Below are 24,303 nucleotides of genomic sequence, written 5' to 3' on the forward strand. Positions count from 1 at the left end.
ACCCTTCGCTCAGAAAAACGCGCGCCGGATCAATCGCTGAGAAGTTAACCAAAAGCTGGAATAGAGAACGAAAAACGTCCAATAACTCTTTGTCGAATATGGTCAAGGGTAAAGAAACTCAGAAAACTATTCCTGAAGAAATCTTACAATTTTTAACACGGTAGAACGTCGCCAATCGACTGGAGCTAAGATACTTCCGGGTAGCCAACAGTCTCACTCGATCGGTGGATCTGTCAGGTCATATCGCGATCTGAACAAAGTGAACCAACGTAACCTTTGACCCTTGTTACATATACAGTATGTGATTGGTTCTTGCCTTAATTTCATTACATATACGGTACGCCATTGGCTCTTCCCTACTATCCTCTATATGGACATAACCCGGACTGTATACAGTTGTGCTATATCATAGTTCATTGCAAATACACGCCAGGTCAATTCAAATATTGAAATGAGCAAACTGGTGTTTTTGAAACAAAATTACGAATACTGGCATTAGCTATTTTATAATGTAAATCTGGTCCAATATTGCTGCCGTTATTCTATCAGTTGAAGTTATTTAAGTTTGTTCAAATTTTGACAAAATTAGCAGTTTCTCTTTTTGTCATGTGATGATTTTTGTCATCTTTTGCACAAAAATTTGTGTTTTTGACCGTGTGTTAAATGTATCTCTATGTGTTTGCAAGGTTATAAAAAAGAATGGTAAATCTGTAGTATTATATTGTTTTGCATTCTTTGTTCCAAGTATTTCTCTCATTGAAATTTTGATCTTCCTATCATTTTGGGTTTGGTTGTTTCATGTACTATAATTTGCACAGAGATGACATTTCCAGTTGCATGCTATAGGCTTCTGTAAATTATTTTTAACTAACGAATCCTGCCCAATATACTTCTCATATGATCCTTACAATAGAGGTTGAATATTGAATATTAAATCTTTGCTATTCATTATAATCATGACACAATATCTCGTGTTGATAATCTGTGTATAAAATGTTACAGTAGTGATATTTTAAGATTGAACTTGATCAATTTTCTATACACAGTGAGGTAAATTAAGAGATATTTTGACTCTGTTGGTGTGCATAAGATATTTTTATTGCAAGCAGCATGTGACAAAATTAACTTCTTTGTCCTCATTTACAGTATCCAATTCTTGATTACGTGAATCTAATAATTCTTGTACGTTGCAGTGGCAGTGGCAATGAAAGTGAGTGGACTGACTCGTCACCTCAACGTATAACCAAAAATGTTGCAGACAACAGTAGTTCATGCTTACAATGTGAGACAGATAATTATTTAAGTGTTGTAGTGAAGGATCTCCATCCAGATACTGATTACATGTTTCGAGTACAAGCCGTGCCAAAAAGTGGTGAAGGTAGTGACTTTAGCCAGGAAACTAGGTTGATTACAACTTTAAGCAGAGGTGAGTATAGAATGCTTGCCTAATAGAGATACCAATACTGTTATTGATTCGTTAAATTGTACGTGATTCCATGTAGTGTAGAGAATATGCTGCCTTTGAGATTTACCTGGAATAATGCATTTATACACACATGCATTTATAAATTCACACAAATTTAATATGTATTACCAAATTTTGATGGAAAAATCCTCAATTTTCCTGTCAAACAAAAATATTCATGTGTATTCAATTATGATTTGAAAACTTATAATTTGAACGAAATGAAAATAGGTACATGTAGTCAAAGGTGTGTTTGGCAGAGCTGAACAATGTACACTTGAATGTAGATGGTTATGTTAATGACCATTTCCCTGGTTTGAATGAGTATTGTATACCATCAAGACTCTATATTGTTTCCTACAGACTAGAGGGTTTTATAATTGACGTGTGTATTATTGTTCTGTCTAATTTCTGAACCTATGTATGCATCAACTGTGAAAAATATTTTCTTGATGAGTGAATATAGTAGCCTCATTATCATAAGTTTAAGCCCTCATATAATAGTTGGCACAACAGCTATTAACATGATAGTACATTATACAAATCCTATCACCTCATAGTTTGTTTAAATTTGTACAGGTATTGACTACATGTACTGTGTGACTTTAAAACTTTAAAAATAGTTTTGATGTTTGATTTCCCATACTTGTAAAGAACTGAAATTGCTTTTTAAATTTCTCTGTAAAGGTAATGTACTTTTATGAGCTTTAAATTTGAAGTCACTGTGGTAGTGTAACTATTTCACATAGGCTCATACCAACTTTTATATTATCCTCATTGATATCTATTGTGTTTCCAATGAAACATTTAAGAACAATACATCAATACAATATATTAATTCCACCATTTGAAATTCATCTATATGCAAATTTGATGATTTCTGTGTTTTAATTTGGCACTTTTTCTTATTCTTGTCTTTAAACACTCATTGTAGGAAATTACACGACACCTATAACTACCACTGCCCCCCTACCAACCACTCCAGTTGTAACAACTGCACCACGCTGTAAGTTCTCCAATCATTTTCAAATAAAATGTAGTGTTGTTACATAGTCTAGTCAATAAGTTTTTACACACATTTCCCAACACCACTTCAGTGTGTCACATTTCCTTCTCTTGTATCTTGATGAAGAATCATTGCCATGTATCTTTATCAAAGAGTAAAACAATCATATGATGTGAATTTCAGTCAAAAGAATCTCTCTAAAGCCATGGAGTATGTCAAGATTTTTGCTCAACTTTGTCTGGGACAATTTTTCGCTGTGTTCGCGCTGCCCATTCGCCACGTTCGCAAATGCGAATCGAAATCAGTAGTGGCGAAGAAAAATCGATCCTAATTCGCCACAGTGGCGAAAGTGATTTTTGTTGAAAAAATTCCGCAAAATAAACAAAAACGTGGGGTTTTTTAGTCTTTTGTTGATCTGCGCTTCTCTTTCGGCGATTCGCGAAAAAACTATATCTACTTCCGTATTGTTCTCTCCGACGTACGCAATTGCAATCGAGCCAAGTCTCGCGAGACATTTGACGTCAATTTGTATAGTGTACAGCATGCACATAAACGACTATCGCGAGAGCTGAAAATGCAGGCAGACGCAATCGAGCCCTATAGTCATGCTAGTCTCGCGATAAATTTGACGTCATTTTGTCTAGTGTACAGCAAGCAAAGCGAACACTCGCGAGAATTGAAACTTTTGCTTCAGCAGACATACGCATTTTAATCGTGGTCACAACGTTCGGTGTTGAAATTTATGTGCATCGTGGTCTAGACGTTCCGTGTTGCGCATTTTTATCGAGGTCTTATGTGGTCGATTTGCATTGCGGTCCTCATGGTCTCGTATTGATGTTCATTAAAATCGCCATCCCGGGATCCCAACGACGCATTCCGTGTTGTTGTCGATTTATATCGCGTTCTCGACGTTCCGTGTTGTTGTTCATTAGAGAGGTTATAATCTCATTACGTGTACGTCTGAAGGCACACAGTGGCGTACGCGTATCCATGCTCAGTTATGATTTTTTTGGTTGATTTTGCAGTATTTTTTCAGAAACATACGAAATTCGTCTAAGTTTTAAGAAACGATTAATTTCTCTACGCGAGGACTATTCAAGCTCGTTGTATCCTCGCATTAAATTTACCGATTTTCTGTAATACAGTTATTTATGTGGTTTAAGGTAGAACGCACCTCGGGGACAGACATTCGGACTCTCAAACTTTTACAATTCTCTTCTGATATACCACATGTGGGGGTTCATTTTAAAGCTCTTGGTGAAAGAAAACTTTTCACCGGCTTAGTTTTTCGAAATTCGAAAATTTTTATTTTTCTCCATAGAGTTAACACAGGGATGGCGGCCATTTTGAATTTCAAATATCGGTAAATCTTGAGTAATTTCTTTCTCTAGTACCAAAATTTGCACGGTGACCCCCTATTTTTAGTCCCCACGGACACCGTCCGGGGGGACTTATAGGTTTGGTCATGTCCGTGCGTGCGTCCGTGCGTGCGTCCGTCCGTGCGTGCGTGCGTGCGTCTGTGCGTCCGTCCGTCCGTCCGTCCGTTCACGCAGATATCTCTGAGATGCCTGGAGCGATTTCATTCAAACTTGATACAAGGATTACTTCATATGTCATACAGATGCACGTCAATTTGTTTTTGATACGATCCAATATGGCCGCCAGGCGGCCATTTTATTACGATTTTTTCATGTACAGAGCCATAACTCAGGCATGTTCCAACCGATTTTATTCAAAGTTGGTACAAGGACATTGACCAATGTCATAGATATGCACGTCAATTTGTTTGTGATACGATCCAATATGGCTGCCAGGCGGCCATTTTATTACGATTTTTTCACGTACAGAGCCATTACTCAGGCATGTTTCGACCGATTTTATTCAGAGTTGGTACAAGGACATTGACCAATGTCATAGATATGCACGTCAATTTGTTTTGTGATACGATCCAAAATGGCTGCCAGGCGGCCATTTTATTACGATTTTTTCATGTACAGAGCCATTACTCAGGCACGTTTCAACCGATTTTATTCAAAGTTGGTACAAGCTTATTGACAAATGTCATAGCTGTGCACGGCAATTTGTTTTGTGATACGATCCAAAATGGCCGCTGTGCGGCCATTTTATTAGGATTTTTTTCATGTACAGAGCCATTACTCAGGCACGTTTCAACCGATTTTATTCAAAGTTGGTACAAGCTTATTGACAAATGTCATAGCTGTGCACGGCAATTTGTTTTGTGATACGATCCAAAATGGCCGCTGTGCGGCCATTTTATTAGGATTTTTTTCATGTACAGAGCCATTACTTAGGCACGTTTCAACCGATTTTATTCAAAGTTGGTACAAGGACATTGACCTATGTCATACATATGCAAGTCAATCTGTTTTGTGATATGATCCAATATGGCCGCCAGGCGGCCATTTTATTACGATTTTTCATGTACAGAGCCATTTCTCAGGCATATTTGCATGTTTCGACCAATTTTATTCAAAGTTGGTACAAGGACATCGACCAATGTCATAGCTATGCACATCAATTTGTTTTGTGATGCGATCCTTTATGGCCACTGTGCGACCATTTTGTTACGATTTTTTCATGTCCTGAACCATAACTCAGACATGTATCAAGCGAATTTATTCAAAAGTATTTTTATCACAGACCTAATGAAGAGGACTCTATCCTCTCTGAGGACCTGTAATCAAAATACCCATTAACAAGTGGGGACTGTGTCATCAACGATGACTTGTTATTCTTGATTTTGAAAGAGAATGATTGAAAGATTCCTTGAGGAAAGTTAGAGCAAAAGTTTGAGTCTTTCACTTTCGAGGTGCATATTACCTTAAGGAAATCTTTGTGACAGCTTCAGGTAAAAAGCTGAATTAGACGACATTTCATTTATGTCAGGAAATCATAGCACGTACGTCTTGTACAGGTGAACTCTACTGAATTTTCTGATATCAATGATGTCTGCTAATTTACAATGATACTCATACTTAACGAGATTTCCTGTCTAAATTCCCGCAAATCACAAAGAAAATCTAAAAATTACTACACGTAATTAAGACTACGTGTAGAAGTGTCGTTTGATGACGTTCCGAACGTCTGTGCCACATGTACGCGACGTCTTGTATGACGTGACAAAGACACTACGTGTACTGATGGAATGTAATTACGTGTAACCAAACTTCTATTTTAATCGCAGTCCGAACGTTCAGTGTTGCTGTCATGCCGTTGATTTGCATCGCGGTCCCAACCTTCCGTGTTGCAGTTCATTTTAATCGTGGTCTCAACATTGCGTGTCGATTTGCATCGCGGTCCAGAATCAAGCAATTTCCAGTGTTAAAATGAAGACAATTGGATACAAGGTTGATGTGTTGATAGTTTATTCTTGTGCATGCAACCGACATTGGAGATTTTAGCATTAGGCCTATAGAAAGCTTTGTTTTCGTAAAATGTGTGGCTAATAAAATTTGTCTGTGGCTAATAAAAATTTGAACTATTCGCCACAGTGGCTAACAGCTTTCCAAACCCAGCGCTAACACAGTTTTAGCCTTTCATTACACATGGATTTGTATATTAATTAAATATCACTACTGCAAATCATTTATTTCTACAACAACTGATAGAAAATACATCCTGTAACTCACCACATCTTTCATAAATTTTCAAATCTTGTCAACCTGAAATGCTTGGACCATACATGTACATGTAGCAGCTGTTGAAATCTGTTGCTATTGTGACAGTGTTTTCGGTACACTAGGTTGCAGACCCATATCTCTATGGAAGGATACAGGATATAAAGGTACACAGTATGTGAAAATGCAAATGTAAATCTACAGCAAGTTGATCTGATTTATGATTCACACAGATTTTTCTGGTAAACCAGTGAATCAGATCTTGACATTATTCAGTTGAATTTCTGTTTCAGTACTACTTAGAGCTCCCCTAGACTTCAGGGCAAAGGATGTGACTGATAGTAGGATGACGCTGAAATGGAAAGCCCCAAATGGCACAGATTTACCTGCGATAGATGGATATAGACTGTATGTTGTACCTTCTGCAAATCCAAACATAACATTGCGACGTGAACAAACAAAATACAACTTGACCAATCTAGGTAAGAATAATGTGAAATGGTCACTGTTGCCTTTTAGTTATTCCTAAAAATATGTGATATGTTTCACCTTGGGCATGCCAGTATACAAAATTCTAAATTGAAGAATACGATATAAAGAGATTTTAAGGGAAGGGGTTGTAGGAACTGCACCTGTGTGACTTTATTGTTTACAAACAATGCATTTCATGCACTGTAGATGCATAATGTCAACATAGCTGCGGCATTAAATTTTGTGATGAACATTATGACAAACATGTTTTAACTTTCATCTATTGCCAACACACCTAGGATACAGACAGTGTTTGCATTGGGTGTACGGGCCCATACAACCTTTGAACCCAGCTGTTCCAACAACCATTTGCAGCAATTGGTCCACAAATTGATGCGTGCATGTTGCTGCTCTTGCACCATTGAAGCAATGTACTAAATTCTTTCTTTGCTGAATGTATCAGAAGTTTGAGTATTTATAACACATCAAATAGTTGTATTGCCCTGGATACATACTAGAAATTTTCTGAACAGATAGTTCATAGTGTGTAAAGCCACACATGTTCTGATTACTTCCCAGATGCAGCAAAGAATTACAGCCTGACCCTGGTAGCTTTGTATGGTGAGCATGGGGAAGGAGAGGCCATATCACTTAATCAAAGCACAGACTCCAAAGGTATGATTGCATGTGATTCATCAGACTGGCTTGCCTTGCACTTGTTTCACAATAATGGTGTTCATCATATTGAGTATTTGCATTCATACATTTAGTTGTAAGAAAGGCAACATCATATAAAGATCCAGGTATCATCAACAAAGTACATGGAACATTGAGAAAATATCAATTTTTTTTGCCCTAAGTGCAATACAATTCAGACTTTATGTTGTAAGTCCTTTTACAGCAGAATGAGACTGTATTTTAAAAGCAAGACATTTTAAAACCATAATAAATAATGTTATTTTAGGTCTACCATATAAAGCACAAATATCATCTTTTTATAGCTTGATCCCATTATTATGACATTGGTACCAATATGTCTATGATATTTGAACCAATATGTGATACTGTTCTGTGGTATACTCACACGGATTATCTAGTCCTTTCTGTGGCTTGCAGACCATAGACAGTAATGCAGATGCCTGTAACTTCAACAATGCTCTCTTTGCAGAAATGTGAATTCTAATTGTTAATGAATAAACAATTACAATGAAGAATTTATCACTTTGATATCCTTCATGTCAACCCATCACACATACGTGCCAACGATGACGACGCAGAAACAATGCTTGTTTTGTCCTTTGTGCATTTGCTCAAAGTCATTTAGATCATAAATCTGAAGAAAAAATGTAGATTTATTAATTCACTTTTCGTACTTCTTGAGATTATATTTATCTGGATCTTTATATGATGTTGTTGTGTGTGTGTAAAAGCTGCATAATCTTTCATATGATATTGCTCCTTGACAAAGGGTACAGAGTGCTGCCAAATTGGCCTCAAGTGCTTCATTCATTACTAACACACCACCATGGCATTGCATTTCTTCCTTTATTTTCTCTGTTTCATCACTTGTGCTTCAGCGCCAGGCGTACCAAGGAGCATTAAAGTGGTCTACATGTCACCAAGCACAGCGGTAGTACTGTGGGCTGCCCCAACCCGCAAATACAACAAGGTAGATGCCTACACAATGGCCTATAGGGAGACTGCAGTCTCAGATTACTGGTTTGAGAGTTCAGTGCCAGGATTCTCAACTTATAGTCAGTTGAAGAACTTGAAGTATGGTGTCAGCTACGAAGTCACTGTACAAGCTATAACATACAGCACGGTCTACAGAGGAACTGCATATAAGGGCCCAGTGTCAACTCCACATCAATTTTATCAGGGTAATTACATAATACTAGCACCATTCCTGTAGGTTTTAGGCAGAATTTCTCAAAACATGACATTTTACTCAGTTGTCTATTAAAAATGTAGTGGCTCGTGTTTGTATCCAGGAAGAGGTCTGTAACAGATGATAAGGAGATGATCCCAAAGGTGTTTGAATTCATAATCATGATTTGTTAGATGGCCGTGGATAATTAAACGGGCATGACAAACAAAACTCACTGCATTAGGGGGTATTTTTATTTTGATTATCGTCTGGAACTTTGTACATATCGTATGCCATGGTTAGGCCATTGAAAAAAATATTCATGATAGTCAATCAATGTCCAGATTTTACTGAGAAATCTTTGTTGTTCAAAATGCTGTTTAAACTTCAAATACCCCTTTCCAAGAACTGATCATGTATCAGAGAAGTTCAAATCACAATTTGATCATCAAACTTTTGCACTTCCAAACTTCCATGGGTTCAAGGTCAAGTGAACTGAGTTTCATTTTGCTGCCTATGTGTTTTGTTTATCTGTCATCCATATATCTAGCCTGGTTAAAAGCTCTCTTACTGTTGATTTTGAATATGAGCAAAGTTTGGATTGTGACTGGTATTACCTGTGATAGATGTCCTTCCTGCCTAGCTGTTGGTTTGCAATGCCGTTTAGTGTGCTCAGGAAAATCTCTTTCCCTGAAATACAGCACAGCTAAGATCTTACTAGCTCAGATTGCCTGATACAGAACAGAAAAAAGTTTCCTTTGTATTTCCATTCGCACAATTTGTACCATGTCAAAGCTTCCAAAACAAATTTGAAAATCAAACATTTGAGCTACATATATGTATGTAGATGTATGTAAATATAATCTGATCTTCCAACTTGATGTTCCCAGTGTAAGTAATGTCAACTCAGTCACAGAATATGTGTTCAATGTTTATTGTCTCTCTGATGTCTGTTCAAAAACATGTATCAATATACACAAGTTTTCAGCCATACATGCGCTACATTACCAATATGCATGCACAAAGTAATTAATATAACACTGCTCGCATAAGGAATGAATACAGAGTACACATACACAAACACTCACTCATCTGTGCATCTGTATCATGTATGAGCATATGTGTATGTGCTTGTGCAGCTAATATTTTTACTGCCAAAGTGTTAATGTATAGACAAATTGACATTTGCGTTATCCTTACATCAACTCAGAAGTAATCTTATCACAGATTCTGATTTCTAACCATTTTAAAACTGTACCAGAAAGTTGGTATGACTTTACTCAAACATTATGCTACATCTAGAATATTTACACGTTGCCAGTGATTGTTTATCAGTTGCTCAAACATCATGAATTAAGAATGAGATGTTTGATTTTGGTGGATTTCATCAGAACACTTTGAGTATATTTGATTAAAGACGATAGACATTAGTGACTTTGCACACAGTGATTTCACATATACAAGATTCAAAGTGTGAACAAGCAAATGCTGAAAAGGCCATATTCTTGATCAGGTTGCAGAGAAAATAAAATTATTTCAATAGATTTCAAACTTCACAGGAAAAAGAATTGCAAACTGGGATTAACATGATTATAAAGTACAGATATACTGTGTCAAAAAATATGTACCTCCTTATTTCAAAGAAACTAACATTTTAGAGTTGAGCATTTCGTGGAACATCACAGAAAAGCACTTACAAAGTCTGTTTCTTAAGTGAAGAATAGAGGACTTTAAAGTAAAATCATATCAGTTTGATTCAACAGTTTAAAATTAATTCCTCTGTGACATTTAGTTCCCCAAGGTTTGGAGCCAAAAGAGACCAGTGCACCTACCACAGCGCTATCTTTTACTTTCACATCGCTAACATCAAAGAAAATGCTGGGTGCAACACAAATATCAGATATTGTAGCCAATGATGATGCTCTGGTTACAACAGCTGCAATAATTGGAACCCTTCTTGCCATCGGAATTGTGGTACTGGGCGCTCTCGTGTTCTTTAAGTATAGGTACGTAAAACTGTGGAAACCTATGGTTAAAATCAATCTGTTAAATTTATCAATAACTATGACTATCTGTTATTTTTGAGCAATCTGATTAAAATCAGATGTAAATAGGGACATTCCACCTTTGCTTCTTCTTTGCTGTTCTCATGAAAGGTAGGGGACTCAATTCCCAGGGATCGAGGCTGCTTTACTCTGTAAGAGAATTATGAAGGTGTCATAGCCTTTTGTTTTCCATTGAAATTGTTATCTAGTAAGTAAATTTCCTGGCAAGACAATCTGATGCCTGACACAGGCCTTTAACTGATAGTCGCCTCACCATAGCTAACCAACTGCCATTGAAGATTACATTCAAATCTCATGCTTTGCAGGAGCCAATCATGTTGCATTTTTAAATACAATGCTGCAATCCATAACAAATGGTGGTTGTAAACCTCTTTCTAATTGGTTTTCTGTTCTGGCTGATGCACCAGATTTGAACGTGGTTTCCTGTGGCAGTGGGTCAGATGTGGTGAGGCAACTGTCAACAAATGAGAACAGCAAATGACAAGCAAAGATAGAGAAAGGCCACCATCCTTACACCTGATTTTTAGCTCACGTGTTCACACACGTGAGCTTATGTTGAAGTGATGTCTGTGTGTCTATGTGTCTCTCTGTCTGTGTGCCCGATGTCTCAAAAACGCCTCATCAGATCAGAATCAAATCTGGTACATAGATTCAGTTTGCAAATGGCAAGAACTGATTAGTTTTTGGTGGGTGAAGCTTGCTTACTTTTTGTTAATGACTGTACACAATTTGATGAGATTTACTACAAATATTGATCCCACCAAGATATATCAGCCGTGAAAGGTATTAAGGGGCGACGTGAAAGATAAATGCTAATTTCCATATTTAATGAACTTTCCCAATTAGGAATATATATCTGAATTAACTTGATTAAGGTTGATGAGATTTGATGTGTACATTGAAGACACTATAATAATACATTATTGAAAGTCATTAAGCATTTTAACTTTAGCCAATTCCTCATTTGCATATTAGGGATGTATATCTTAATTGACTTGACCAAAGTTGACGAATCTTGCTACATTTATTGCAGTTACTATGATACAATATACATGAAAGGCATTAAGCATTTTTACTTGAGCCAATTCCTTATTTGCATATTTAATTATTTTCCTTATTAGGGATATTTATCTGCATTGACCAAAGTTGACGAAACTTGCTATGTACATTAAAGATACTATGATACAACATTATTGAAAGTCATTAAACATTATTACTTCAGCCAATTCCTAATTTTGCATACTTAATGAGATCATTTCTGTCAATTCCTTATTTGCGTATTTAATGAACTTTCCTAATTAGGGATATATACCTGGATTTACTTGATCAAAGTTGGTAAAACATACTATGTACATTAATGATTATACCAGGTTAAACCAATATCGAAAGTCATTTCACATTTTCATGTCAGCTAATTTATAATTTGCATATCTAATGAGCTTTTACAGTTTGGCATATACACTGTATAGCTTGAAGGACTTGACCAAAGGCAACTATGCTTGCTACAATGACAGCAGTCAAAGAATTTACAGTAATTATTTCTATTTCAGTTAATTACATACCGGTATTTGTATACTTAATGACCTTTAGAATTAATCTGTGGTGAATATTGTTCAATATGTTGATCATAATACTTTCAATGAAGTTGCAAACATGTGGCAAAGGTTCAAATTTACACATAATTGCAATGTATAATGAAATACGTGAGCATTTTCAGTTCATATCTGGTAATCAGATTGATTCTTGAGTTGAGATTTATCAATATTGTTATGTGCAAAGTGGTAATTACTTATCATTAATGGAGAATGTACATTGCATTGTGATCTGTTCATGATTTAATTATTACATCCAGAATTTGACAGTTCGTGTGCTCTACCAGTTATGCTACAGTGTGCATGTATGAAATACTCAAGACTTAGCTCCCTCTAAATTGAGTGAAGTTCATGTGAAATGAACTCTTGAATCTCAAGGTGGCATATATTGATGAACAGTGTAATGCAGTCATTGTATTTTTAGTGTACAATGGTAATAATATTATCCCTTGTTGAATATCGGTAGTCAAAAGTAACTGCAATGGATAAGTTGAATTCTCATTTGTTTTCCATTGGAAGTCTTCTCAAATTAACCATTTTGTGTTCAGATAAAGCTGATATATAACCTTTGCCTCTTTTAGTTTTTTCAAGTTCTGTAAACTCTTTGTCTTTACTCCTTGGAATTTTCCAGGAAGACCAGGCAGTCAAATCATTACTATACACGAGCAGACTCATCACCTGTGCAACCATCACTTGAAATTGGTCTACCAGATTTGAAGAGTGAGTATCTTATAAATGTTAACTGAATTCCAATGCACACTGGAATCACTATCTATCAATTTTCTATACATTCATATTGTTTCCCCTTATTTTACTCAGTTTATCAACCTGAAATAGCCCTCACAGTAGCCTTTGGGTGTAAAGTCAGATTAATAAGGGAGTTACTACTAAAGTATAAAAGTGTAAGGAATTCAAACTTATACCAGTAGGAAAAGCTGTACCGGTATGTGATACAGCAAAAGTCTGTCCAAATCATGGAAGGAAGATTATGTATGAAATCATATACCCATCTAAGCAAAGGGTTCACATGTGGAAATAATTGTATTTGAGTTAGAAAAGTACTCACACTTCAGTGACAAGAGGTCTTCTCAGGACTTACTACCGGATTTTTCTGAGAGTACGCCCAGGGCCGTTAAACAGAAAATGGCTACATTGTCTGCTTCACACCTGTAGCTAAATAACGGCCCAGGGCCGTAATTCGGTAAAAATTTACCGCCAATTATTATCTAAAAAATCAAGGAGTTATCAAGATTAAGTTCGTTCGGGGTTGTTCGGGTGTTTCGGCCGTCCCTCGGCAGTTGACAGATCTTCAAACATGGCGTCACGTGTCCAAGCGTCGCGCCGGGAAGTTCGAGTCGTTCCACTGATTTTGATGTACACGATGTTAAAGAGGTCGAGGAACAGATAATTGAGGAAGGGAGCTTTTGTATCTGCAAAGGCGCGGAGACTGAGTTGATGATAGCTTGCGATTACAAAAAAAAATGCCATACATCGTAGAGCAGCATTGTTAACACGCCAACTTTTTCCAAATCCAGTTCTTGGTTCTTGCCGTGTTTTATCATGTTGTACTGGCATTAATGATAAGGTTAAATAAGAAAGCATAGCTTTTAACTGCTACGTCCATGACTTTAATGAATGGTCGCGATATAAAAACAACACGTACGATGCATTGAAACGCAGCGTCGCCTATGGCGTCGCTGGCGTCGCGTCGCGTCATTAAACACCCGGGAAACGCTACAAGTTTAACCCACGCTCACGGCAGTGCTGCAGTCCGCTGCACCATACTCAGTACATGATTGAAAAGTTCGTGATCAGAACTTTCATTCTAACAAGGAAAGGTTCCTGCGATCGAATGTAAAGTATATAAAAAACGACGTTAAAATTACCAAGATTTTGAGAATAAAAAACTTAATTCCTTGTAACTTCACTTTTCGTGGAAGGAGCGTGTCGGTTCTCACACTATCATGACGCACTTGACCCAAGCTACGCAAATACAGTCTTTGCGCATGCGTTATGACACTGTGGAGAAACTGAGTCGCATGAGCAAACCCAGGTTAATTTCATCCGGTTCGGTTGCGAAGGTACCGTCGGCAACGCAGATGGCGGGAAAGGGGTGTTAATTAACACTTTGAGTGCCCCCGGGCCGATCGATCGGCCCACCTGTTGTTATGCAAATTGCCACGGGCCGATCGATCGGCCGACCTTTGAAACGTCCTCGTAATGAAGTACAGTTTTGTGAGAATGTCCGATTTCCTCATCTAAAACGGCGAAATTCCCTTCATGAACGCAAAGTTCATCTAAATTTACGTTTTTGTGATTTTTTGGGGCTTGGAACGTGCGCAAATATGTAATTTACTTGAGAGGTCATAGGGGTCACGGGTTGATACGATGTCACTCAGAGAACATGGCGGACGGTTTGTTGACATTTTGTAGTCTGCTTCGCCGATGCAGTGTTTCTTTTTTCACCGATATGAAATGTCTTCGGAAAGCGATGCCAGTGACGCCTTAGATTTACAGGCATCCAGCGATACTGATTTAGAAGGTGAGGAATTTGATCCAAGGCCTCCCAATCCATGGTTTAATGTGTTCCCGCCTGAGCCAGCTCGTGACCATGTAATTTTACAAGAAGCTACGGGCCCCGTTCGTCCACCACCGAGAGATGCCAGCCCTCTTGCCTACTTTCAGCTATTCTTTACAATTGAATTTGTCAGATCATTTGTAATCGAAACCAATCGTTATGCCGCCAGTTTTATCGAGCGGAATCAGAGAGCCTTGGGCCACGCATCCAGAGTCTGGCGATGGTTACGTACTGGTTGTACGACGGGTAGTGAAATCAAAGCATTTGTTGCAGTAATTTTAGACATGGGTCTGATTCAGAAAAATCGAATTGCCGACTACTGGGAGGTAAAGTACCGTTCTCAATCAACACCTTGGTTCCGGAAGATTTTTTCAAGAAACAGATTCCAACTTTTGCTGAAGTTTTTCCACATAGTTGACAATCGTGCAATTCCTGACAGAGGTGAAGTTGGACACGATCCACGAAATAAATTCCAGAACTTGATTGACCACTGTAACAGAAAGTTCAAACAACACTACAAACCAAGGGAAATGTTGAGTATTGATGAAAGCATGGTTGGTAGTAGAAATCGATGTGACCTTATCCAGTTTATGCCAAACAAACATCATCACAGGTTTGGCATGAAATTATGGGTAGTATGTATAATTTACAACTCCGTGCATATGGTGGTGCCAGGCGAGACCGAGGTGGAGAAAATGGATTAGGCTATGATGTTGTCATTGATTTACTCAGAGAAGCTCGGTTATTGAGGAAATCTCATCATGTAGTGGTCGACAACTTCTATACTAGTGTTCCACTCGCACGAGACCTGCTTGACGTGGAAACCTACCTGACTGGAACGCTTCACCATAATAGAAGGTTCATTCCTGCCATGATAAGAAATGCCCGTCCCCAGGTTGGTGAAACAGTGTATGCCAGACAGGGTGAGGTCTTATGTGCTGCCTACCGTGAAAAACTGTCAAAACCCAAACCAGTACTGATGTTGTCAACTCATGAGCCAGCTCAGAATGACCCAGATCATAACAACCCTCCTAAACCTGTCATCGTTACAACATACAACAAGTACATGTGTGGTGTAGACATCAGTGACATGATGCTCTTTGCTTACAATGATGAACACAAATCCATGAAATACTGGAAGAAGATGGTATTTAACATTCTTCGCAGAATGATGCTGAATGCGTACATCATCTACAAGCAAAACACAACTTATCAGCACATATTTACCCGTGAAGAGTTCTACAAGGAGGTGATTGAAACATTAGTAGTAGAGCACATGGCTACTCGTAATGGTGATGATGAAGAACATAACAATGGCAATAACAACAACAACATGGATCAACTGAGAAGACTGCCAGGTCACAGAGAGCGAGATTGCTGCGTATGCTCCAATCGTCCTACTGGCGTTCGGCATCGATCAAGGACTGTTTGCACTAATTGCAATAATTGACTGCACAGAGACTGCATTCCACGTCATAATTGTCATGGATAATTGACCATCATAGATCATTGACATGCCATAATATGTGTCATCACATGTACAAGATTCATACAATCCTTGAAAGATCTTGAAAAATCAATTTAGGTAGTCCAAGAATCTTCTTGAAAATTGATCTAGTGAGCCTGGTCTGAAATTTATATGCAACAGCTGAAAAACCATAATTCAAAAACAAATTGAAATAATCATCTTTCAGAAATTTCCTTGTCTAATTATTCATCCTGAAATAAATTTAGCACACATCAGTATTATCCCTATGTTTGATGTTTGTTGAGCAGAAAAAGTTTGAATGACTTCAAAAGTCATGGAAATTTGTGAGTTTATTGACCTTGAACATATGTCACTTTTTGATCAGCATTGACAAACACCATGTTCATTGATCACCATTCTCATCACTCTTATGTTGGTTATTTCTGACTGATTTGTAGTTATCAGACATCTAATGGATATGCAAGTATTTTCTGTCATATACTCATTGCAGTGAAATAATGTAAATTTATGCTATACTTGTTTGTTGTAGCAATCTCCATTTTGTGAGCCAGTTCCTGTTTTTCTTTTCTTTCAAAAGCATCTGCTCTTGTAGAAAAGTGAACATATGAATTTTCCTTTTTACATTCCAATATTCCACATACATTGCATCTTGAATTTTCATGGTATTAGTTCTGGCAATGTGTGCCTCCACACTATACCTTCAAGCATTTTTATCAGAATATTGTGCATGTGATGACATCATCTAGTATCTACATTGATATTCTGTATTGCCCTAAATTTGCCTGTGGTTACCAGTCATGTTTCTTCACTTGCCATGTTCTTTCAGTGGAACATATATTGTCTGATTCATGTTAAATTGTTGCGAAATCCATCTGTAGGGGCGTTTGTACATTTACATTTCATTGTTACCACTCCTTCAGGATGAAACTGGTGACAATTTGTATTTGTTGTTTGACAATCACACACTCAAAAATGTACAAACAGTTATTTAGAAAATGCATTTTTTATTTATAGCGAGGCTTCCTATTGGGCAATAGCAGTTTCATATTTTTCAGTTAACATTTAGACAGACTGATTTACAGATAAAAGTCATGACCAGATTTTTTTTCCAACTTGTCCTAGACCTATGACTCATTTTTCTAGTGGTCCCCGTGTAAACATCACAAATTTATAAACTCTGGTGTAACACTGGTGTGACCAGTATGTCAGTACTTCATATTTCAATGGAGCTGCAACAATAATCCAGTTGTCCAAATCCTGGTGTAACCCATGTATTGGTTCTTCATGGACCAACTGGGCCTGAAAAAATGATTGGTTCCAGATCTGTTGTCTAGTTTGATATCAATATTGATCATAACTGAATTTTTCTCTAAATTGTATTTTACCACTGGCCCTGCTCCATTTCACTGTAATTGTAAATACAATTTCTAAGAATGGAGAAAACAATACAGCTTCATCAGCAAATATGTCACTTCACTTATGCATCAAAGTATTTATAGTATATCTATTTATTATTTATTTTTTCATCCATTCAATGGATTTTTTCAAATCTAATCCGTCGTCTCGACCAATCAGATCTCTGTATTTGCACCATCAATATACTGGTATGATATAATTCACTATACAATCCACTACATGACTACCAGGCATCCATTATTTGTACCAATTTTTTCATGTCCAATGCCATTACTCAGGGATGCCTGGACCAATCTCTTTCAAACCAACACAAGTACATGTACAATTTACATGCCATGATTTGCCTATACACACAGCTGAGCATTTTTCATGATATAATCTAATATATGTCGCTGGAAGCCATTTTGTCTCAATTTTTTCCTGGCTAAAATCATATTTTAACAGGCTTTTTTCCTACTTCTTTCAAACTTGGCAAAAAGTATGGAGAGAAAGAAATGAAATAAGACAATCAGCATTGTCAGGCAGTGTATATTGGTTATTTTAATACGAAAGAAATAAGTAAACTTTTTGCCATTGGTGTTGTTAGAAACTATTGAGAGGACAACTTGCTTCTGTTTGTTTGATGAATTGCATTAGTATACTTGTATACTTTGATTTACCTGGCCATATAATTGTAAGTGTTTGAAAGATGTGATGACACAGAATTTGATGTATGTGCTCTTGATCTATAGAAAATATACAAGAATTGGCCATTGTGTCCTTCTAACAAGGATTTGAGATAGCCCTGTATCATTACTTGTGAAATGCAGAAATAATCTTTCCTTGTGGAGAGTCATAGTTAGCCTTGCTATATATTATTACTGTATTGTTGCTTGAAGCCAATTTCTCATTACAGCTGCAATTCACACAAAGTTCAGAATCTTTTTGATTTTCAATTGTCAAGTAGCATTGATTTTATATATCAAATATTTCAAGAGAACAAATCAATGAAATTATTCAGTTATCACTTTTTATTGGATCATTGCTTATTATTTTACTTGATTATGATTTAGATATTTACAAATTTTACAACTTTCCTGATATTTATTGAAATAATATAAATGACCAAGTCAACAAAAATTTTGTAATGAATATTTATTATATTTATCAATGACATTGTATTATGTATATACCAGAATATATTGTCAAATAAAAACAGACGTGAAATAGTAAATGTACTGTTCAGTTTTCAGAATAGATTTTGTCATAAGTGTGAGTTCAAGACCCGGTGTGGATGTTGAAAAGTCTGAATTTCATATGTTCAATAATTTGGGTATGTGTCGGTTACTTGTATTGGATGATCATTACCTCCACCTTGGATCATCAAATTTGTTGAAGGCTTGTGGGATACAGAACAGCTACAGAAATTACTGGCACTGCAATATTTCTAATGACCCATGATATACATAGGGATATTTATAGGGGAGAAGCAATGAGAAGTGAAGTAAAGCTCCAGGACACACCATCATGGCAATGCTCAAGTCTTGAACTCACCATCCTCAAAATGTGAGTCTATTACCCTAGCCGCTCTCGAATTCACCATCCTCCAATCGTGAGTCCAGTATGTTAACCACTGAACCATGATGTCTCCATAAAGGTAGTATGCACCTCAAAAGTGAAAGACTTAAACTTTTGCTCTAATTTTCCTGGCACAAGGAATCTTTCAATCATTTCCTTTCAAAATCAAGAATAAAAATAGGGGTCACTGTGCAAATTTTGGTACTAGAGAAACAAATTACCCAAGATTTACCGATATTAGAAATTCAAAATGCCCGCCATCTCTATGTTTACTCTATGGACAAACATAAAAATTTTTGAATTTTGAAAAACGAAGCCGCTGAAAAGTTTTCTTTCACCAAGAGCTTTAAAATGAACCCCCACATGTGGTATATCAGAAGAGAATTGTAAAAGTTTGAGAGTCCAAATGTCTGTCCTCGAGGTGCGTTCTAATTAGAAGCTCCCTATTTATGATGCAAATTTATGCAAATATTGCTAATTTGCATATTCTTGACTAATCACATAGTTTGGAAATAGTCCAAAAGTTCAATACATGCGTCAGATAACAAATGGTTGTGATAGAGAAAAACGGCAATTGTGCATCATCTCTGTTTGAAACACTTCCTATGAAACTAATTTATACAAAAATAATGCTAATTTGCATATTCCCTACTAATCTACATATTTTTGGTGAAAAGTTTGAAAGGTTCATCGATACATGGGTGAATAATAAATGGTTGTTATAAATAAACATGAAAAAACTGCTCCCAATTTGTTTGAAAGCCTTTCAATTACAACTTTCTCCTTATTTGCAAATTTATGCAAATAGAGCTAATTTGCATATTCTGAGCTAATTTGCATATTTTAGGGGGAAATCTGAAAATTCAGTCATTGCCCTCTTGGAATATATATAGGTTGTCTGGGATGAAAAGACAGTGTCTGCATATCAAGAGCTCTGTTTGTGCCGTGGTGAATATTAGTTCAGTGTTTCATAGACCCCTGGCATTTCTACATATACTATGGGGCACTTAAAGAGTTAAACAATGGTGCACAATAGTAATAAACGTAATTATCTCAGTTGTGACTCCTTCTCTACTACATTTTGTACCTCCATGGTTTGTCGAACGCATTCAAATTTAAGCGAAGAAAATCATCGATCAGATTTTGACGTGTGCACGTGTTCTGAGGTTGACCTAGTTTGTAAGTGTGACAAGTTAATCAAAGTAGTCGAACGTGTGAAAATAGATACAGTGTTTCACATTCGTTGCACGCAAAGAGGTCAATAATCGTAAACAATTGTGGATCATACCATTTCTACTAGGGATTACGACTACTGTTACGTTTGTGAATGCAAAAATTTACGCGAAGAAAATCATCAGATTTTTGTATCAAAGCGAAAAAACCTGAAAAGTAATGATGTACATTAAATAAAAAAATAATGAAACAGAGTTATTTTTTATGATAGTCATTTTATTTATTTCATGATCCCCATCGTGCAGAATGGAAAATTCCTGGCTCCTGCTTCATCTGTCAATCATTGTCGGCATTGTGTGGCAAACTCTAACGTTGACTTTGCGTTCTTCTGGATCATTCCACCTACATTTTAGTAGCGTAAATAGGGGGATACGTACATATATCGCCGAAGTAATTATCTTAGAAGTGTAACTTATTTTATTTTGTACGTGTTTCATCTAGACTGCGCGATTGCGCGATTCCTCCTCGAAGTTTGGTGTGCTGCCCGGGTGTGCTGCGCGCCGCCAAGTGTACGTAGAAGGGGCGACCCATCGCGCACTGCACTGAGCTGGCTGGAATGGCATATCCAAATATCATGGGTGTCACACTTCAATGCTTTGATCGGCACCTGTTAATACTTTGGCAACAGGCATTGTATAGTGTAGCAAGAACATTTACATGAAAGGAACTAATTTTAGTTCGATTTTGATACTTTTTGTACTTTCCGTAGCTGATTTTGCATATGAAAGCATGTCAGCCCATTGAGAGTTACGTTCACAAAAGTTCATTGCCCTTGTCTCATTATCTCTGTACGATCGAGAACAGGGGACAAACTGAAGTTTTTGTGCATAGTATGAATGTCCGTAACACTATGAAAATAATTCTGGTAGCAAAAATTGACTCGGAAATTTGACTCTACTGTTACAGAAACGTTTTCAGTTCAGCGAATGACATTGGCACTGTAATGGGATTGCATGCAATGAGAGTCACAAGCAAGCTGTAGTGTCAATGGGCCCGGTTTTTGAATTCAGTGAACAAACATTGACTTATTTTTCGGGCAAATAAACCCTAAAGTTAACTGTTGATGACAACCAACATTCCTGTTTGTTATTTTCCCACTGTAAAATGACTGACAAAAAGCAATTGGAGCGAATCTGACATCGAGAAACTCCACATTCAAAACACGGCAGACAGAGACCTCCTAAGTTGTTCGTTTTAACTTTACTGAGTCTGCGCACAAGACTACAAGACCAGCTAGGTCACTAGAAAAATACAGCTAACAGGTTTGTATAGGGCAATCTTGATCCAAACTCTGCTGTGGTTAGGGATGATATAAGCACAGTAAAAACGTGACAAACAAATATATATTATTTTTTCAGAAGATAGGAAAGCATTCCTTTATAACTACTAAAGATTTTTCTTGCTTTGTGTAAGTACACACAGTTCAGTTAAAAATGAAAAAAATCCCTTGAAGGTTCATGTACAGTGGACATGGCTAGCTGTTAACAAACATACAGAATATTGTAGCATACAAATTACGCTACGTTTTCCAGGAATATTAATGCTTTCGAATATTAATGAGCCATCCGCCACTCTTCTAAGCTCTACATACATTCACAATAGAGATACTCAAATTTGTTGACTTTTGAAAACATCTTATATAGGATGGTGTTTGCAGCCAGCAGCTTGGATTGTGTAAGCAAGTGATTTATGGTTTGTAGTATGTGTATCACAAGTGACATCATTGCAACATTAAAAGTTACCTGTAAAGCCTTGGTTATATGTTTTAGTTAAATCTCCCCCCCAAAAAAAAAATTTTAAAATCCCCCTCAAAAATTCCTGCAGAGGGGGACCAGTCCCCCCCCCCCCCTGGTGTAGCATCCTAGATGAAACACTGTTGGAGGTCACAATAGTGCACTGCAGAGCTGTAAATCTTACATGCCTCTCACAGTTTATTGCTAGGAGTATCCAGAAACAATATATTGTCCTCAGAGATAGATACATTGTATTTTAGCAGTATGTAGTACACGTCTTGTCTGTTCAATCACAGTCCCTCCACTGTGGTTCAATGTCAGTCCTTCAACCCCACTCCATTACTCAACTGAGTGTTCCTTGAGTTAGGTTGGTTGGCGGCAAAAAACCAACTTGTCTAAATTGTGAGTACACTTCTCTTTCTTTTTGTATGTCAACAACTTTCTATATTGACGTTTAAATTCTTTAACTCTTCTAAGTTTTGATTGGTTCTATTGTTTCTGTACCTATTTAGCTTCAAATTTACAATACGTTTGAAATTCTTACATTCATTATCATACCATGTGTTTCAACACAACGCAGTCTGTCACGAGACCCGGGTCAAGTGTACAAGTGTGTTTCATTCGACTGGCAGCAGATTTCAACATATTCAAAAGACAGCCTGCAGCTTGATCAACATTCAAATTATCGATGGAAGCTTGAAATTCCTCCATGTGTTCCCTGCATTCAAGAGAATCCCAATAATTCAGAAAACCCATCTGTTCATCATTGTCCCATACATACTTGACAAAAGACATGTCATGTTCACTTCTACATATCTGATTTCCAATAATTCTAAGATTAGCATTTCTCGTAGTTTTTGGGGGAAGTTGAAAACTAACATCGAATACTAAAGGTTGATGATCAGACTCTATTCTAGTATCAATATAAAACTGGACAATACTCGGAAAATTACGTGAATGAGTAAGGAGATAATCAATAACACTGGATCCAATATCACTAATAAAAGTAAAATCTCCACTGCCCATTTCTTTAAATAGCCTACCATTTACAATGCGTAAATCTGTTGTTTTACAGAAATCAAGAAATTTCCTTCCAGCGATATTACATACGTTGTCACTATTAATACGTAATGGAATATCGATTTCTGAATCGCTCAAAATTTCAGAATCGCAGGACACATATTTCATCACACTATCATTTGTAAAGTCCGCCTCGTTCGCTGAACGGGCGTTAAAATCCCCACAGACATAGAACTGTGAACTAGGAAAATCACTTACAAATTGAGCGAACTCTTGTTCCAAAATTTCCAGTGTACTATTAGAGATAGCACTAGCAGTGTTATCCGGCGCAACGTACACAACAGCGAAAATAATATTACAGGTATTTTCGCAGGGATTTGGTCATAAAGAAAAATCCAAACAATATTATCAGAAATACTTGACACTGTGTTGATTTTCAAGCAGAGTGACTCACTGTAAATATACTAATACCACCAGGGTGTCTGCCAAATTTAGAGCGTTTGGACCTTGATTTGTGAAAGGATTTAAAGCCAGGCATAGCATAACTAAAACCTTCTGAAATCCACGTTTCTGTCAAGCAAATTAAATCAAAACTTTGTAAATACGAAATAAAATCAACATCACATATCTTAGAAGCCAAACCATGGACATTCCAAAAGGTACAATGAAGTCTTGGCAGATTTCTTATTGATGGTGATTCATGAAAAACGTTCGGTTCAAAAGAATCACAAAATATGTCCTCTTCACTATCCGGATTCTTGTTATCTTGGCCTTGGCCTTTACCCTATCTTCTATCCGACAACGGACGTATGTCGTCGCGAACGCTATCGTAGACGTATGTAACACCGTCTATTTTCAATTTATCGTACGATAAAAATGCCCTTTTTCCTTGTGCTCTTGCTGATGCTAGATGGTGACCAAGTTTTCTTCTTTATCTCTAGCTCTTTGCGTAAAATCTTCTGTTATCTTGAAATCTGTATCTTTCAGAACTTTAGCTGCCTCGTATACCTGCTTTCGTTGTTGATAGCGGGCGAATTTCGCTATTATTGGTTGTGGCCGAACTCGAGAACTTGAAAGCCGATGGACTCTGTCGAACTCGATATTGTCACCATTATGCCTAATTTGTCCGTTATGAATGATTTCACCTTTGACTCGGACTGATCCCACGTTTC

General features: G+C 37.1%; 1 protein-coding gene across 4 annotated transcripts in view; it reads left to right on the plus strand.

Moving 5' to 3' along the window:
* LOC139134789 (receptor-type tyrosine-protein phosphatase gamma-like) overlaps positions 1 to 24,303 on the plus strand; it is a 102,292-nt gene that overhangs the window by 33,704 nt on the left and 44,285 nt on the right. For 3 of the 4 annotated variants that reach the window (XR_011552867.1, XM_070701849.1, XM_070701850.1), the window contains exons 4-9: positions 1,194 to 1,426; positions 6,403 to 6,591; positions 7,160 to 7,255; positions 8,158 to 8,460; positions 10,240 to 10,453; positions 12,737 to 12,825. Coding sequence is in view for 3 of the 4 variants with exons in the window: in XM_070701849.1 (XP_070557950.1) it covers positions 1,194 to 1,426; positions 6,403 to 6,591; positions 7,160 to 7,255; positions 8,158 to 8,460; positions 10,240 to 10,453; positions 12,737 to 12,825 (1,124 nt within the window). In the remaining variant the exon portion in view is untranslated. Of the gene's footprint in view, positions 1 to 1,193; positions 1,427 to 2,381; positions 2,472 to 6,402; positions 6,592 to 7,159; positions 7,256 to 8,157; positions 8,461 to 10,239; positions 10,454 to 12,736; positions 12,826 to 24,303 lie in introns of those variants that run through there. The other variant, XM_070701851.1, reaches the window with a different exon arrangement.

Source organism: Ptychodera flava, chromosome 6 (assembly GCF_041260155.1).
Source record: "Ptychodera flava strain L36383 chromosome 6, AS_Pfla_20210202, whole genome shotgun sequence".
Lineage (NCBI taxonomy): Eukaryota > Metazoa > Hemichordata > Enteropneusta > Ptychoderidae > Ptychodera > Ptychodera flava.